Source organism: Vigna radiata, chromosome 8 (assembly GCF_000741045.1).
Source record: "Vigna radiata var. radiata cultivar VC1973A chromosome 8, Vradiata_ver6, whole genome shotgun sequence".
Lineage (NCBI taxonomy): Eukaryota > Viridiplantae > Streptophyta > Magnoliopsida > Fabales > Fabaceae > Vigna > Vigna radiata.
Genome location: NC_028358.1, coordinates 33,149,140 through 33,164,402, shown reverse-complemented (window position 1 = coordinate 33,164,402; position 15,263 = coordinate 33,149,140). Strand labels below are relative to the sequence as shown.

Genomic DNA, 15,263 nt, shown 5'->3' with positions numbered 1-15,263 from the left:
GAAACAAAAAGAAAGAGAAAAGAAAAGCACACATGCAAGCATACAAAGGGTGGTCAATTACACAAACCTTTGACAATTGTGGGATCTGAGAAAGTTCAAATGCAAGCAACCTTAGGGCAACTTCAATGGGAGCAACACACATGAGTTGCTTCCCCCATTGAAAAAAGTAAAAAATGTAGATCTCAACAGTGCCATATCATTCTTAAGTAACTCATACTCAAATTTGCTCTAATAGAAAAAATGTGAAGGAACTCCAAGCTACTCATTATGTTATATTCTTTTTACTCTCTGTCTATCACTGCTCTCTGTCTCTCTCTCTCCCATGTCCCAAGATATTATTTTGTTATTAAGACACAACAGTTGCTTAATGAAGCAAGTTTAAATTATTTTTAAGATAACAGATACTGTTAGGAAGTTACGTGTGTATGAAAGGAGGAAGAGAGTTAGTTAGCCTAACTGTCTGAGCAGTTAGGAGGAGCGGGTAAGGATAGTATAAATAAGTTTGGTAGTCCAGTTAGAGGGGACTTTTAGGGAATTGAAGTTTGTACAGGTCATTCCTGTAAAGGGGGAGATTAGGCTCTCTTGTTATCCACATATATTGGATTCTTTGCTGTGAATAATACTATGAGAGGTTATACAGAAGGTTCTGGTGTGTGTTTTGTGTGTGCTAGCGTGAATGGGTTTAGATTTCTTGAATTGGAACCTAACATTTAGTCCGACCTGCCAGACTGAAAGAGGGGTTGACAGAAATGGCAAGCAACACGGAGGGAAGGTTGGAGAATCTTGAAATTACGGTAGAAGGGATTAAGGCGGAAACCGCTGCAATATGACGGGATATGCAGCAGATGATACGACTCAAGGGAGGAGGAGCGAACAATCAAGATGGAGGTTCTGACAGAAGCAGAAATTCAGTGAACGATAATCAGGAGAAACGTGATCAAGGGGGCATTCAGCAGAATTGGCGAAAATGGGTGGACTTACCGGCGTTTGAGGGAATTGAACCGCACAGTTGGATTAATCGTGCAGAACGCTTCTTCGACATCCAGAAGGTAGCGGAGGAGGACAAGGTGGAGCTTGCTTATATCAGCATGGAAGGTAGTGCGAGTTATTGGTTTAAAGTCTGGAAAGATAAAGCGAAGGACCGCTCATGGCCCGGCCTAAAGATGGCGTTGTTGAATCGGTTCGGAGGAGGTTTCAGAGGGACGGTGTATAAACCGCTGGCAACGCTAAGACAAGATGGAACAGTGGTGAAGTACGTCAAGAATTTCGAAATTTTGCTGGGGCAAACCCAGGGATTGCCAGAAGATTTAGTGTTGGGGTTTTTTCTCGCAGGGCTGCGAGAAGACGTTAAGGGATAGGTTCGTATCCAAGATCTCCAAGAATTCATGGTGGCGGTGAGGATTGCGCGTGATGTGGAAGATGCAATGTTTCGAGTACGAGGAGGGGTTTGGAATGGCTTTAGAACGAACCACACGGGAACGCGAGTCATGGCGACAATTGTCCGAGGTGAACCCGAACGCTATACAGTGAATCGACCAGGTGGAACGGAGGGAAATGGGACAAATAGGAGAGAAGGGCCGACGACGGCCAGTAGTGTGAGGGGGAGTACGACGAGAGAAGGCGATAACAGAGGAAGAATGGTGCGTAACTTACCTTATCCGGAATATCTGAAAAAAGGAGGGAAGAGGGACGATGCTTCCATTGTGGGGGACCGTTTGCTCCAGGCCATTGTTGTTCGGAGAAGAGTCTGCAAGTACTGTTGCTGGCAGAGGACGAGGAAGACGGCGTGGACGAGGAAACAAATCAAGAGACCAAACCAATGGAACTTTCAGCTTGCTCTGCCGGTGGCTTAACCCAACCAAGAAAGATGAAATTAAGAGGCAAGATTGGCGACAAGGAGGTGTTGGTCCTCATCGACAACGGGGCCAGTCACAATTTTGTTAGCCAGAGGTTAGTGGAGGAGTTGGGACTGCCCATAAACGATACGGCGCCTTACCCGGTGAGTTTGGGAGATGGACATAGGAAAGTGACTACGGGGTGTTGCGAGAATGTTGCGATTGTTATGGGGGAGGCAGAGGTTAAAGAAAAACTCCATTTATTTGAACATGGTGGAGTATATGTGATATTGAGGGTTGAATGGTTGGCTAAATTGGGTGAAGTGATGATAAACTGGAGGACAATGACCATGGGGTATAACATGGAGGGTAAAAGGGTGTTGATACAGGGGGACCCATCTCTTTCTAGACAGTTGGTGGAACCACAGGCGCTATTAAAGATATCTGATGCTGAGTCATGGGTGGTCATTTAGGATTTGGGCCAAGTGGAATGTGAGGTGGACGGTGAAAGATCGACTGAAGTGACTGAAGCACAGAAGGCAGAATTGGAGGCCATCTTGCAGGCGCATGATCGGGTTTTTCGAGAGATGCAGGGGCTGCCACCGATCCGTGAGCTGGAACACTGAATCCTATTAAAAACAGGGGAGAATCCCGTGAATGTCCGCCCCTACCGATACCCACATCTTTTAAAAGGAGAGATTGAGAGGCAAGTGGCTGATATGCTAAAAGCGGGTATAATCCGACCCAGTAAAAGTCCATTTTCCAATCCAGTTATTCTGGTGAGGAAGAAGGACCATAGCTGGCGGTTCTGTGTTGATTATCGAGCTTTAAACAGGGCCACCGTTCCGGAAGTTTCCCATACCAATAATTGAAGAGCTCCTTGATTAACTGCGGGGAGCTGCGTATTTTTCGAAAATCGACCTCAAAGCAGGGTATCACCAGATCAGAATAGGGAAGGAGGATGTGCATAAAACAACTTTCCGGACGCACCAAGGCCACTACGAGTTTTTAGTGATGTCATTCGGCCTCACCAATGCCCCTTCTACGTTCCAGAACGCTATGAATGATCTCTTGCGACAGTACTTGAAGAAGTTCGTACTGGTTTTTTTCGACGATATCTTAATCTATAGTGTCAATTGGGAGGGGCACCTTGGGCATGTGAATCTGGTGTTGGGCGTGTTAGAACAAGGGGGTTCGGTTGCGAATAAAAAAAAATGTGAGTTTGGGAAGAAGCAAATACGATACCCGGGACATCAAATCTCAGAGGAGGGAGTTGAGATGGATAAAGACAAGATCAAAGCGGTGGTGGAGTGGGAAGAACCAAAAAACCTTAAAGCTTTGAGGGGTTTCTTAGGCTTAACTGGGTATTACCGGAGGTTTATGTAGGGATATGGGAAGCTAGCCAAGCCCTTGACAGAATTGTTGAAGAAGGGCAAGTTAGTATGGTCGAATCAGGCTAAGAGAGCGATGGCAGAGTTAAAAACGGCTATAACAACAACACCCGTTTTGGCTTTGCCCGACTTTAATCAGGTGTTCCATGTGGAATGCGATGTTTCAGGAGGAGGGGTGGGGGCTGTGTTGACCCAAAACAAGAAACCGATTGCTTTTTTCATCAAGGCACTATCGGAGAGTTCCTTGAATAAATCTATATATGAAAAAGAGTTAATGGCTTTGGTTCTAGCCATCCAGCAGTGGAGACCTTACTTGTTAGGAAGGAGGTTTGTGGTCCATACAGACCAACACAGTTTGAAATATCTACTTGAGCAGAGAATTACAACTTACAACCAGCAACACTGGATAGCCAAAGTAATGGGCTATGACTTTGAAGTCGTGTACAAAACGGGAAGTTCCAACAAAGTAGCTGACGCTTTGTCCAGGAAAGGAGAAGGAGGTTTGGAGGAAGCAGAGTTGCGGGTGGTCTCTAAATCTTACTGGCAGGATTTCCAGGAGGTGTTGCGAGAGGTGGAAAGGGATGAAGTGTTGGGCAAAATAACATCTGACATCAAAAGAGATCCTAATTGTCATGCAGCTTACACATTGGAGAATGATAGACTACATTACAAAGGGAGGTTAGTGATATCAGCCAACTCCGTTTGGATCCCCAAATTATTGGCTGAGTTTCATGTGACAAGCACAGGAGGACACTCGGGAGTTTTTCGCACGTACAGGAGGATAGCCCAATCTCTATACTGGGTATGCACGAAGAAAGATGTCACGGACTTTGTAGCGGGATGTGTGATATGCCAGCAGCATAAATATATGGTTGCATTGCCCCAAGGGCTGTTACAACCATTGCCCATACCCCAGGCAGTATGGGAGGACATAAGCATGGATTTTATTGTAAAATTACCCAAATCCCAAGGTTATGATGCCATCTTAGTTGTGGTCGATCGGTTGAGTAAGTATCTCACTTTATGGCACTTAAACATCCTTATTCAATGACGGTGGCTGAAGTGTTCATCAAGGAAGTTGTAAGGTTACATGGGATTCCGGTCTCGGTGGTGAGTGATAGAGATCTTCTCTTCCTAAGCATATTCTGGAAGGAGCTCTTTAGGATGCAAGGGACACAGCTCAAGATGAGCACGGCATACCACCCAGAAACAGATGGGCAAACAGAGGTGGTCAATCGTATTGTGGAGGGATATCTTAGATGCTTTTGTTCTGAACAACCCAAAAGCCGGAATGCTATGTTACCTTGGGCTGAATACTGGTACAACACTAGTTACCAAGGAGCTGCAAGATGCACGCCATTTGAAATAGTGTATGGTAGACCTCCTCCGTCTTTATGCAGGTTCGTGCCGGGAGAAACAGCGGTGGAAGCAGTGGCCCAAGATCTAATGACTAGGGATGAGGCACTAAAACAATTGAAATGTCATTTAAACAAAGCACAGGAATTAATGGTGAATCAGGCAAACAGAAAGTGGAGGGAGGTGGACATCAAAGTAGGCGACTGGGTCTACTTGAAAATTAGACCCCACAGGCAGTCATCCATGCCAGTTAGGTTGCACCCTAAACTGTCAGCACGGTACTATGGGCCATTTCAGGTGATGCAGAAGGTAGGCCAGGTAGCATATCGGTTACAGCTACCTGAGACAGCAAGGATACATGCGGTTTATCATGTATCTCAACTAAAGAAGGCGGTGGGAGAGAAAAAAGTTGAGAGGGACCTACCAACAGAGTTACAAGCCGAAGGACCAACATTCTGGCCAATTAAAGTTCTGGAGAAAAGGGAAAGACAGCAAGGGGGAGAAGTAATACAGCAGGTTCTAATCCAGTGGCAAGACGGTGGCAGAGATGGCGCAACCTGGGAAGATGTGGCAACTATTCAGGATCAATATCCTGAATTCAACCTTGGAGACAAGGTTGTTGAAGAGGAGGGGGGTAATGTTAGGAAGTTACGTGTGTATGAAAGGAGGAAGAGAGTTAGTTAACCTAACTGTCTGAGCAGTTAAGAGGAGCGGGTAAGGATAGTATAAATAAGTTTGGTAGTCCAGTTAGAGGGGACTTTTGGGGAATTGAAGTTTGTACAGGTCATTCCTGTAAGGGGGAGATTAGGCTCTCTTGTTATCCACATATATTGTATTCTTTGTTGTGAATAATACTACGAGAGGTTATACAGAAGGTTATGGTGTGTTTTGTGTGTGCTAGCGTGAGTGGGTTTAGGTTTCTTGAATTGGAACCTAACAGATACTGTCAACTCATTCATCCAGTGGAAAGTTGCTTCGAGCAACTGCCACTTTATTCAAGCATTTTCTGGTGGAGATGTTCTTAATAGGGTGAATGAAAAGTAATAGAGACTGAGGAAGGACGTGAACCAAAATTGAATACAAGTGATAAGTTAATGGTTCATAGTGGCACAATGTCAAGAGCACAAGTGAAGAGACATAAAAAGGCAATTATAACCTAATTGCTAATTGCTCATGGCGCCAACTTGAGTCTGAGAGAAATTGAGAAAGAATTTTTTGTCCTGAATGTGCTTGAGTTTGTTTTCCACACACTATAATGGACTGCTTTTATTTAAGAGCACTACAAAGAAGTTAATCAATGCAAAATAATTTACAAGAGAATAATTAAGATCACCAAGATTGTCAATATAGTTTACATAAACTTGTGGAGGTTCCATAAAATCATAAGAGTCTACTTGATTTAAAAAATATTAAAATACCAACAAAAAATAATAATTCAATATTTTAATTCATAATAAAGCAAAAATAGTAAACTAATATATCTCAATACAGTTAATACATTACAATCAAAATTGAAGGTAGAACACCACTAAACTATTTAGTTTATTATATTTTAATTTTTACCTTTACAATCATATATTTAGTTTATAATTTTTATTTAGTTATTGTATTATATACTTTACATGGTATGCTTTAATTATTTTTATATTTTAATATTATTATATTATTTTTCTTCTGCAAATTATTATATTATATATTATATATAATACATGGCTAACAAGTAAACTATTGATCCATTCTTTTTATTTTTGTTTAGTACTGAAAAATATATTGGATTCAAATAAGATACTATGTCATTATGATGCAACCCTAATTAAGTTAAGGCCCGACAAATGTAAGAAGAGAAAATATCACATAGACCCTAATTATGACCCGACCCACCACCACTTTCCTACTTTCCATTGCCGCAAGTGCACCTTAACTTGACAGAATAACACTGCTTCTTCATTTTTATATTAAAAGTTCCACATGAAATAATTGTAGAAGCCACAAAATCCACATTCTGCAATGCAATTCTGCATAGTTTGACTGTTGATGGCATTCAACACAACTGGTTTTCAAGACTGTGTTTTCTACTCCTCGTGGCTGCAATTGTATTCCACGGTTATATATCAAGTTGGAGGACATGACTAAACCACAAAACCAACATCCAAAAAAAGAATCGACCAAACTCATAATAGTCACTGAACTTGTGAGTTTTCAAGTCCACACAACACAAGCATACTCAAACAAGTTTGGAGATGAGTTAAGCAGCTTCATGGAAAAAACATTAACTCATGCGTTTATGAATTCACTATTCACTTTTGATTTTCATAGTCATCATTGCACTACTCATTCATATGCATTAAATGTGGCTACATACATATGTATCTAGGCTACCTAAAATAAACACTAAAAAAGCTTTTATCCCCTAAAACATTCCTATTTCCAACAGTCTACTTGAATGAACGTTACAGATATAAATGGAGCCTTTTGGGTGATTAAAAAGTTCCGCAGAGCTTAATATCCAGTTGGCATACATATAAATACTTCAGGTTTAATAAAACCTAAATCAGGATTGTGATAGTTAAAGTATAATTTTATTAGTCATCACGAATTCAATGGTAGTTTAAAGATACATATATTGGCCATGTACTTAACACCCAATTGTATTTGACGATTTTGAGCTTTTATATGGTGTGAAGAAAGTTGACTTTGGAGTTGATCATTACTTTGAAAAGGACGATTCAAATTATCTTCTCCATAGGTCGAAGAATACTTTCTTCCTAGGAAATGTACAATCCTCTACTGAACAATATAAAGATTTAAGTTCAAATTCTTAGTAAATTCCACCCCTTAGAAATGAGTTGTGAATACTCCCACATGCTTGAAGTTTAAAGATTTTGTATTCACAGGTATGCACACAACACTGAGTTCAAAAGTTTTACTCATGGAAAGTCAGACATGGAATTCAACGTGTGGTTTGCTTCCATTTCTTCTTTTAACTCGTATCAGAGATGCTATTTTCACAATTAGGACTTGCATTGCAATTAACCGCAGGAAGCAACAAGCCGTTATGGAGAAAAATGAATTTCAGCATGTATTATTATGTCAATTAATATCAATTACAAGCCAGAAAAGCTGAGATCTAAATCATAAACTTCTATAGGTAAAAAGGTTACTAATCATACCACATTGCTGAATCATCCAAAACATTGAACTTATTCATACTCCCATTCAAAACATGGTACTTTATACTTAAAACTATGAAGCCAAGGTAGTCAATAGCATTTTTAAAACTCTCAAGCTCCAGCCCACCCCCAGCTCGAATGAAAGATCAGTAAATGGCAGGTTTAAGTTCACAGTTCGATCTGTCACCAGTGATCTGGGTAATTTCAAATCAAGACATACATAAATCAAGTTCAGTATGAACAGATTTATGAGGGTTGTTATTTTACTTTCTAAATATCATAGCAAAAAAAGAAATATATAGCAAGTTTTAAATCAATAACAAAGACATCAGATTAGCAGGTATTGATATTAACAAAAATTGATAACAGCACAAATCAAAAAGCAAATGTTACAAACCAGAATATGTACTGAAAACCAAAGATAAAATCAAACCAGTAAGTGGGCACTTTCGGTTTCAAGGTCATCCAGAACAGCTTCCCATTCTTCTTTAAAAGTAGCCATCTCATTATCAACAGCAGTTTCCAACTACAGACAAGACACAGAAATCATAAGTAAAAGATACAGAAAGATAAAAAAATCAGGGCAATGAGAAAAACCAACATCATCCCCCTGAAGACTTTGCTTGAGTTCTTGTCTAACTTCACTCTCCACTTTAGAAAGAGACTCCTCTTCAAGAGCTTCTTGCGCCTCTGCAGCCTAAAAAAGATGTTACAACAACTTCCATTGTTGACATGAAAGTGTATGTGTTCATTCATGTATGATATCATACAGAGTCATCTAATGATACAAGTCAATGGCACTGAAATGTCACAAATCATAAGTATTGTGAAATGTATGATTCAAAAAATGCCATGAATGATAACTATGATGGCAGTATCAAAATTGGTTTGAGAGAGGTATCAAGGTGGAATATATAGATTTGCAATAAATTCTTAACGTTTGTAATGTACAGGCTCAATTTGTTTTCTCCAAACAAAATTACTGTCATCAATTTTTTCAAAGATTGCACAGGAGAATTGCACCAAACTGTTGCTGGAATCATGGGAGTCCCTAGAGAATATGAATTTGTAGCATAGGTCACCAGATGTTGTGCATGTGACACAATGTCAAAGGAGGCTGTGAATTCACAGGATCTGCTCAGTGGCGTAAAAGAGGAATTTGGCACCTCAAGTGATGGTAAAGGTGAATTGGAGTCAGATCAGAAACAATTGATTAAGCTTCTAAAGCTCTGGACACCATAAAAAGTGAGACAAAGAGAATCTAAAAAAGCATTTGAGAAAATAAAGTTGATTTTGTATACACTGACTTAGTGTGTTTGATTTCCCGTTGAGTTCTCCCGAATAAAACATATCACTTAAAAATTATTTTAGATAAATTTCACATGTTTAATTTCATGTTGAGAAATTGATTATGGATCTAACATTGATTCTACATTGAAGCAACTTTATGTAGGGTACGTTGGATAAAAACATACATACATAAATCACATCACTCCAAATTCAATTTTAATGAAAATCAAACTCATTCAGAACTAATTTTGAAAACGCTCATCGAAACACACTTGGAGTTTAAACTCTCATTTACTTTGAGCTTGTTCAGCACGACCCTGACTGACAGTTGCAGCCACTGTTACATCCTAAGAGAATACTAACTAATTAGGACTATAACATATTACAATGAAACATGTGAGAACTGTATATACTCTATCACAGCCAAAACTCAATCTTATGCACTAAATAGAATGGACAGAAATTTCTCAGAGCGAGAACTTCACTGTTTTTTGCTTAGAAGAGACAAGAGTTGGAGAAACTGAACTAAACTGATGTGACAAAAAACAATGTAGGTTCACAAGAAACTATGCCTGCAGGCATGGGATTGCTGGAAATCACACTAGAAACAAGAAACTGTTTCTGATATAAACCAAAAATCATAAAAATAACCCAAAATATATATACAACCTGTACAAAATTGGAATAAAGTGGGAATGTTTCAATGTGACATATTTGAAAAAGTGGCCAGGATTTTTCCATGATATATGCTATGGTATGGCGGTGAAACTCCCACAATGCAAAAATGAAACACTATTGGTACAAAGGAAGCTGTCAGAGGCCACAATGAACCCCAATAGCAGCAATATTATGTAATACAGGTAACCCTGACAAAGCACATCCACGTTGTGGTACTTGTTCCTATATTTAGAATCACTTGGATAGTAATCTCAGCTGACAAAAATCAAACTCTAGCCTGACAATCAATGATTGACTACTATAATGATATAATATTTAGTGAAAATATATAAAGATAATCAACTTAAGATATTTAACATATTTAAAAAAATAACAGCTCCACTAGATAATTTCACAGAGGAGTTGTGCTAATTTGATTAATTATTCATAAAGTACAAATATTACTTTTGTAATTTCCATAAACAATTAAATAAACTAAAAATTACAATAAGTAGACAGTTATTAAAAAGTAGCAAACATATTAAAATTAAATTGTAATTAAAGAAACATAAGGTAAAGATACAATTTATAATGTGGAATAATACCATATAAGAGATTATGAAAGGCTTAAATAGTATGTGTCAATGTTAGTGTGTGTGTGTGGTGATGTGCGGTACCTATCTAGCACATTGCATGTTTGTGTCCGTATAATTAAAGTACCTTACTCTCAACTTCTAACAACTCAGAAATAAGATCTTGGATTTCCTCTTCTGTTAACGGCTCCTACATGATACACATAAAAATGGAAATAAAGCACACAAAAGTTTATATAAGAAAAGCAAATATAGACAGCTAGGCTTTTAAGAGCATAAAAAGACTCATCAATAAACAAAGAGATAGTGAAAGAAAATATCTTCATCACAAACCTCAAGATGCACTCCATCATCTATTTCGGGAACCAAAGATTCGTCATCATCTGAATCGTCATTGAAAGAACCACTGGAAGCACTCTCAATATCCACCACTTCATCCTCAGTTTTCCCCTCCATCTCTAGCAACGGTTACAAGGTGAGGACAAACAAAAATACAAGACAGCACATTAAATAAGATGAACTATATATGGAACTTGTAACTGTACAACTTCCTCAGATAACGACAAAGAGGCCCCCGGCAATGTGGAGGAAAAGCACATGAGTGGCAAATAACCGAACAACTTACAGTATTCAATTAAAAAATATGTTAAATTAATAATTTCATTTCCAAAGATAATAGTTTCTCTTTTTATTATAGTTAGACCAGATAAATTAACCCAGTTGCTTTTGAATCCATTATTTCAAATACCTTAATCTTTGAAAAGGTGAAGGCAAAATTCACTGATAACCACCAAATTCACGAGCAATAACTGTACCATATACCTACATAGAAAGCCCAATTTTATCTACTGATTTTTATTTACATACTGAAAACAGGAAAACAATGTTCCTGCAAAACTATGCCAGTGCTGGACTACCACCTGCAGGAGCTTTCAAATAGAATCTAAACTACATCTGCCTAAGTCATCTATTCCCCAATGCCTATAGCCCCACAAAAAAAAAAGAAAAAAAAAAAAAAAAATATATATATATATATATATATATATATATATATATATATTTTCCAAATTAATAAAATTAAAGAACCAATATTGTTTGATTGACTGTGTGTTTAGCAACAACATCCAAATCATCTTATTCCTCTAACTTCCTACCATTCCTCATGAACATGGAAAACCATCAAGCTTCTTCAAATTCTGAGATAGGAAACATAAACGTGAACTCACTATCACGAAAAAGACAGACTGCCACGTTCTAATAAATATCACCACCCTGATTTCAAGAACTAACGTCAATGTTGTACACTATATACATACAATTGACCTGCCTTTTCACGAAATCTGCCTCGAAAACAGAAATAGAACCCTGTCAAAATGAGTTAAAGTACCCTCGAGTTTCAAATAAGCAGTCCAAAAATCGCGGCGAAGCCCTAGGGTAATCATATCAAATTTTCTCGTCGCACATGAAAAGACTAAGTACACGTGAAAAAGTTTTGTCCATCTACAATTTCACTCTAACGTCAAACAACAACAGGTCTGCTGTTGGAACTAAATCCTAAACCTAATTAAGTAAAGCAAATAGTTAACTATGAAACCACCAAAAAAACCCGCATTTGTGCAATGCAATTTATTTATTAATTGATTAAATACATATATCCTGAATCAAGCTAAAAACGAAGCGTAGTACCTTAATCGTGGAAACAAAGGTAAGCAGGGATGTAGTTGCGACAAATGGCTTCTAGATCTCTACGTTCGCATTGATTATGAGAGAGAGATAGAGACAGAGAAAGAAAGGGAATTAGGTAGGAACCTCCTCCGAAAATCAAGATGATTCGATCTTCCTTCAGAATAAGGGCACGGAAAGGAAAAGGTTCTTATATGAGTCGAGTATAGTGTGTGTTCTTACGAGTTACACTGTTCGATGTTTGGGGCGAAATTTGAAGAGGCAACGTGACGCGCCGTGAATTGAAAGGAGGGAGAAGGAGAAAAAAGATACAAAAATAAAAAATGGTTCCCTTTTATCTCTTTTTCTTTTCTTGGAATGAAACCAGCATCGACTCGATCCATTCACCGGTCGTAGATATTTTTTTTTCCCTCATTTTTTTCTATACTTAAATCTAATTATTGCTGATAAAAAAAATACTGAAATATGTTTGTTAATTATTAACCATTTCTTTTTGGAGGAATACAAATTCGTAATAATTTTTTTTTATGAATTTAAAACTGTTATACATGTATGCTCAGTTACAAATTATCATTAATTACGATAATCACCATATATGCATCAAGAAATGTATTATTTTAGAATTACACTACAATACTATTATATTTTTTAATTAAAAAAGGACAGTAAAGGAAATATTTTTTGTGATGTAAGGTGGAACAACTATAAGTTATAAAAATGTAGTTGTTGAGATTTAGCTCGAAAATGAAAATACATTATGTACACAAATAAAAAAAAATATAAAAGTGATTATAATTAATATATAATTAATTAAACTAATAATTTATAGATAGAATTTAATTTTACCTAATCCATAATTCTTAAATAATTTTATCTAACTCCAGACTCAGTCCAAATATTTGCATGTGCGTGTAAACTTGAGTCATGAAAAAAGTCTTTGAAATTATATATAGTAAAGATTCAAGCAAGACGGTTCTTTTACGTTCCCATCTCTTTGATGAGAGAGAAATAGTATTTTACAATATTATTTCCAATTAATTATTTTCAATTTGTAACTTATTTAATTGTTTTTAATGTGTTATTGAAAAATAAGAGTATTGGTTCACAGTGTTTCCCACGACAATAATAAGGTTTAATATTCTCATGTTTTTTTTTTATGTTTCTAAAAGATATAAATTTCGTTCATGTCGTTTAAATTATTAACGGCAGACACTCCAGGTGTACATAATTAATTACTGTCACGTCACCATCTTCTTCAACCTTCAGTCCACTGAACCCTACCGCCACCGAACCCTAACCCACTGTTGCCACAAAGATCGTCCAAAGTCACCATGCTGCCGTGAAGTCGCACCTGCAGAGAACCACTGAACCCTAACTACTGTCACGTCACCATCTTCTTCAACCTTCAGCCCACCGAACCCTACCGCCACCAAACCCTAACGCCATTGTTGTCATAGAGATCGTCCAAAGTCACAGTGCTGTCGTGAAGTCGCACCTGCAGAGAACCATGACAGTCATCACGCGCAACCTCCATGGCCACCACATCAAAGTCGCAATCTCCCCCAAATCATGAAACCATAATCTCGAGCTCCATTTGAATCTTTGTTCTCACGCATCAGCCATGAATCATCCAAATCACGAGTTTCATCATTAGTGCGACAATCCTTGTCGCCGATGTGCAAAACTCCAAGGCAATCATCTTCTCCAACCTACAGAGAACCACAACGAAATCCAGAAAAATCCCAAATCAAAGAAACCTAGAATCGCATCGCTGCTTGCCTCCACCGGCCACCATGAGTACTTTCTTACACAACTAGGTTCGTCTTTTTCATGCTATCATGAGTTACACAATTCGCGAAATCATCCTCCATTAAAGCAAAGCGAGCAACGTTTTCCTTCTTCTCGCAGCGCAGGTGCAGGAAGGTTTCTCCCAAATGCAGAACCCAATTTTGGGGTGGGGCTGCCACAAAACTCTACTTTTGGTGATGTGACAGTAGTTAAATGTCATCTCAACACTGTTGTGCACACCTGAACTGTCTACCGTTAACAATTTAAACGCGTTAGAAAAAACACGGGGACCAAAATGAATGCACTTGACAAAAATAGGAACCATCAGGAGTATTAAGTCTAATAATAATAATAAGGCTTAATACCTCCATTGGTCCTCTGATTTGTCAACTAATCTCATTTTGGTCCTCAAGTTTGCAACAGTCTCAATTTAGTCACAATTTTTGAAAATATGAACACATTGTATCCCATTCGTTAAGTGGTAACAGATGACGTTAAATTTAGGACACATAGTGGAGAGAGAATATGATGATGTGTGTTATTTGATGATGTTGATTTTTTTAATTAAATTGTGTGCTTTTTAATTAAAAAAACAATGATGATGTGACATTATTTACTTCCACTTATTTATATTAGGGATTTAATTTTCTGATTGTGCGAATTAGGGATTTGATAATGCAATTAGGAATTTTATTTGTTGAGTGCGAAAGAAAGACGAAGACGAAGTGCAATCTTCGACAAGACGAAGAGGATCCATGCAGCACACACCTCCACTGTTACTAGCAAAAATGTTGTGTAAAGAGAGAGATAAAAAAGAAAAGAGAGAGAGCACCGCCACTGTGGATCTTCCACTTGGACAAGGTTTCTGGCGTGCTCCGTTTTCCAGCCAAAGTTCTGGCGAGCTGCTTGAGGCGAGCTTGGGGGATTCGGGCGGGATGGTCAGTGATGTGGCTGGAGATCAGAGTCCGGTGAGGGAACTGCAATGGTCGACGGGAATGGGCGCGGGGCACGGGTGGTCTCAGATCTTCATCGGCGCCGATAAGTGTTGGCCATTAAATGAAGTGTTGTGGAAACTAAGGGTTCAAAAATAGAGAGAAAATGTGAGAGAGTAAGGGTTCGTTGAAGGTTTGGTGAAGATTTGTGAATTGAGAGAAAGAGATTGTAAAAAGCTGGAAGAGGAAAAATCCCAATACCAGCATCAACACCAGCAAGGGTCTTAAAGTTTAATGCAATATAAAGATTGACAATTTTCCTCTGAAATTTCTCTCTTGCTTGTGGAAGCTAGCAATTGATTCCAATTGTTTTTGCTAGTTGAGAATTTAGTTTTCAATGTTCAACAACTTGGGTATCTAGATGTTTTAATGTTTTGTATTTTTTTTTTCTGCAAATGAGGCTAGATATATGGGTTAGAGAAAAAGATGATCTAATGACTCAGTTTGGTTAAAGAAACAGATGAATCAGGGAAAAACTTTTTGATGATCTGAGAACTTTGAACCCCAT

At 38.2% G+C, this 15,263-nt stretch overlaps 1 protein-coding gene across 2 annotated transcripts in view; it reads right to left on the bottom strand.

Annotated features, from left to right (window-relative positions):
* LOC106771923 (protein CHROMATIN REMODELING 20) overlaps positions 1 to 12,361 on the bottom strand; it is a 37,091-nt gene extending 24,730 nt beyond the window's left edge. The window contains exons 1-5 of one of the 2 annotated variants that reach the window (XM_014657977.2): positions 11,979 to 12,361; positions 10,626 to 10,750; positions 10,420 to 10,482; positions 8,354 to 8,449; positions 8,186 to 8,278 (exon numbers count right to left, since the gene is read on the bottom strand). In XM_014657977.2, the coding sequence (XP_014513463.1) occupies positions 8,186 to 8,278; positions 8,354 to 8,449; positions 10,420 to 10,482; positions 10,626 to 10,748 (375 nt within the window). In that variant the 5' untranslated portion in view covers positions 10,749 to 10,750; positions 11,979 to 12,361. Of the gene's footprint in view, positions 1 to 8,185; positions 8,279 to 8,353; positions 8,450 to 10,419; positions 10,483 to 10,625; positions 10,751 to 11,978 lie in introns of those variants that run through there. The other variant, XM_014657978.2, reaches the window with a different exon arrangement.
* Positions 12,362 to 15,263: the final 2,902 nt, after the last annotated feature.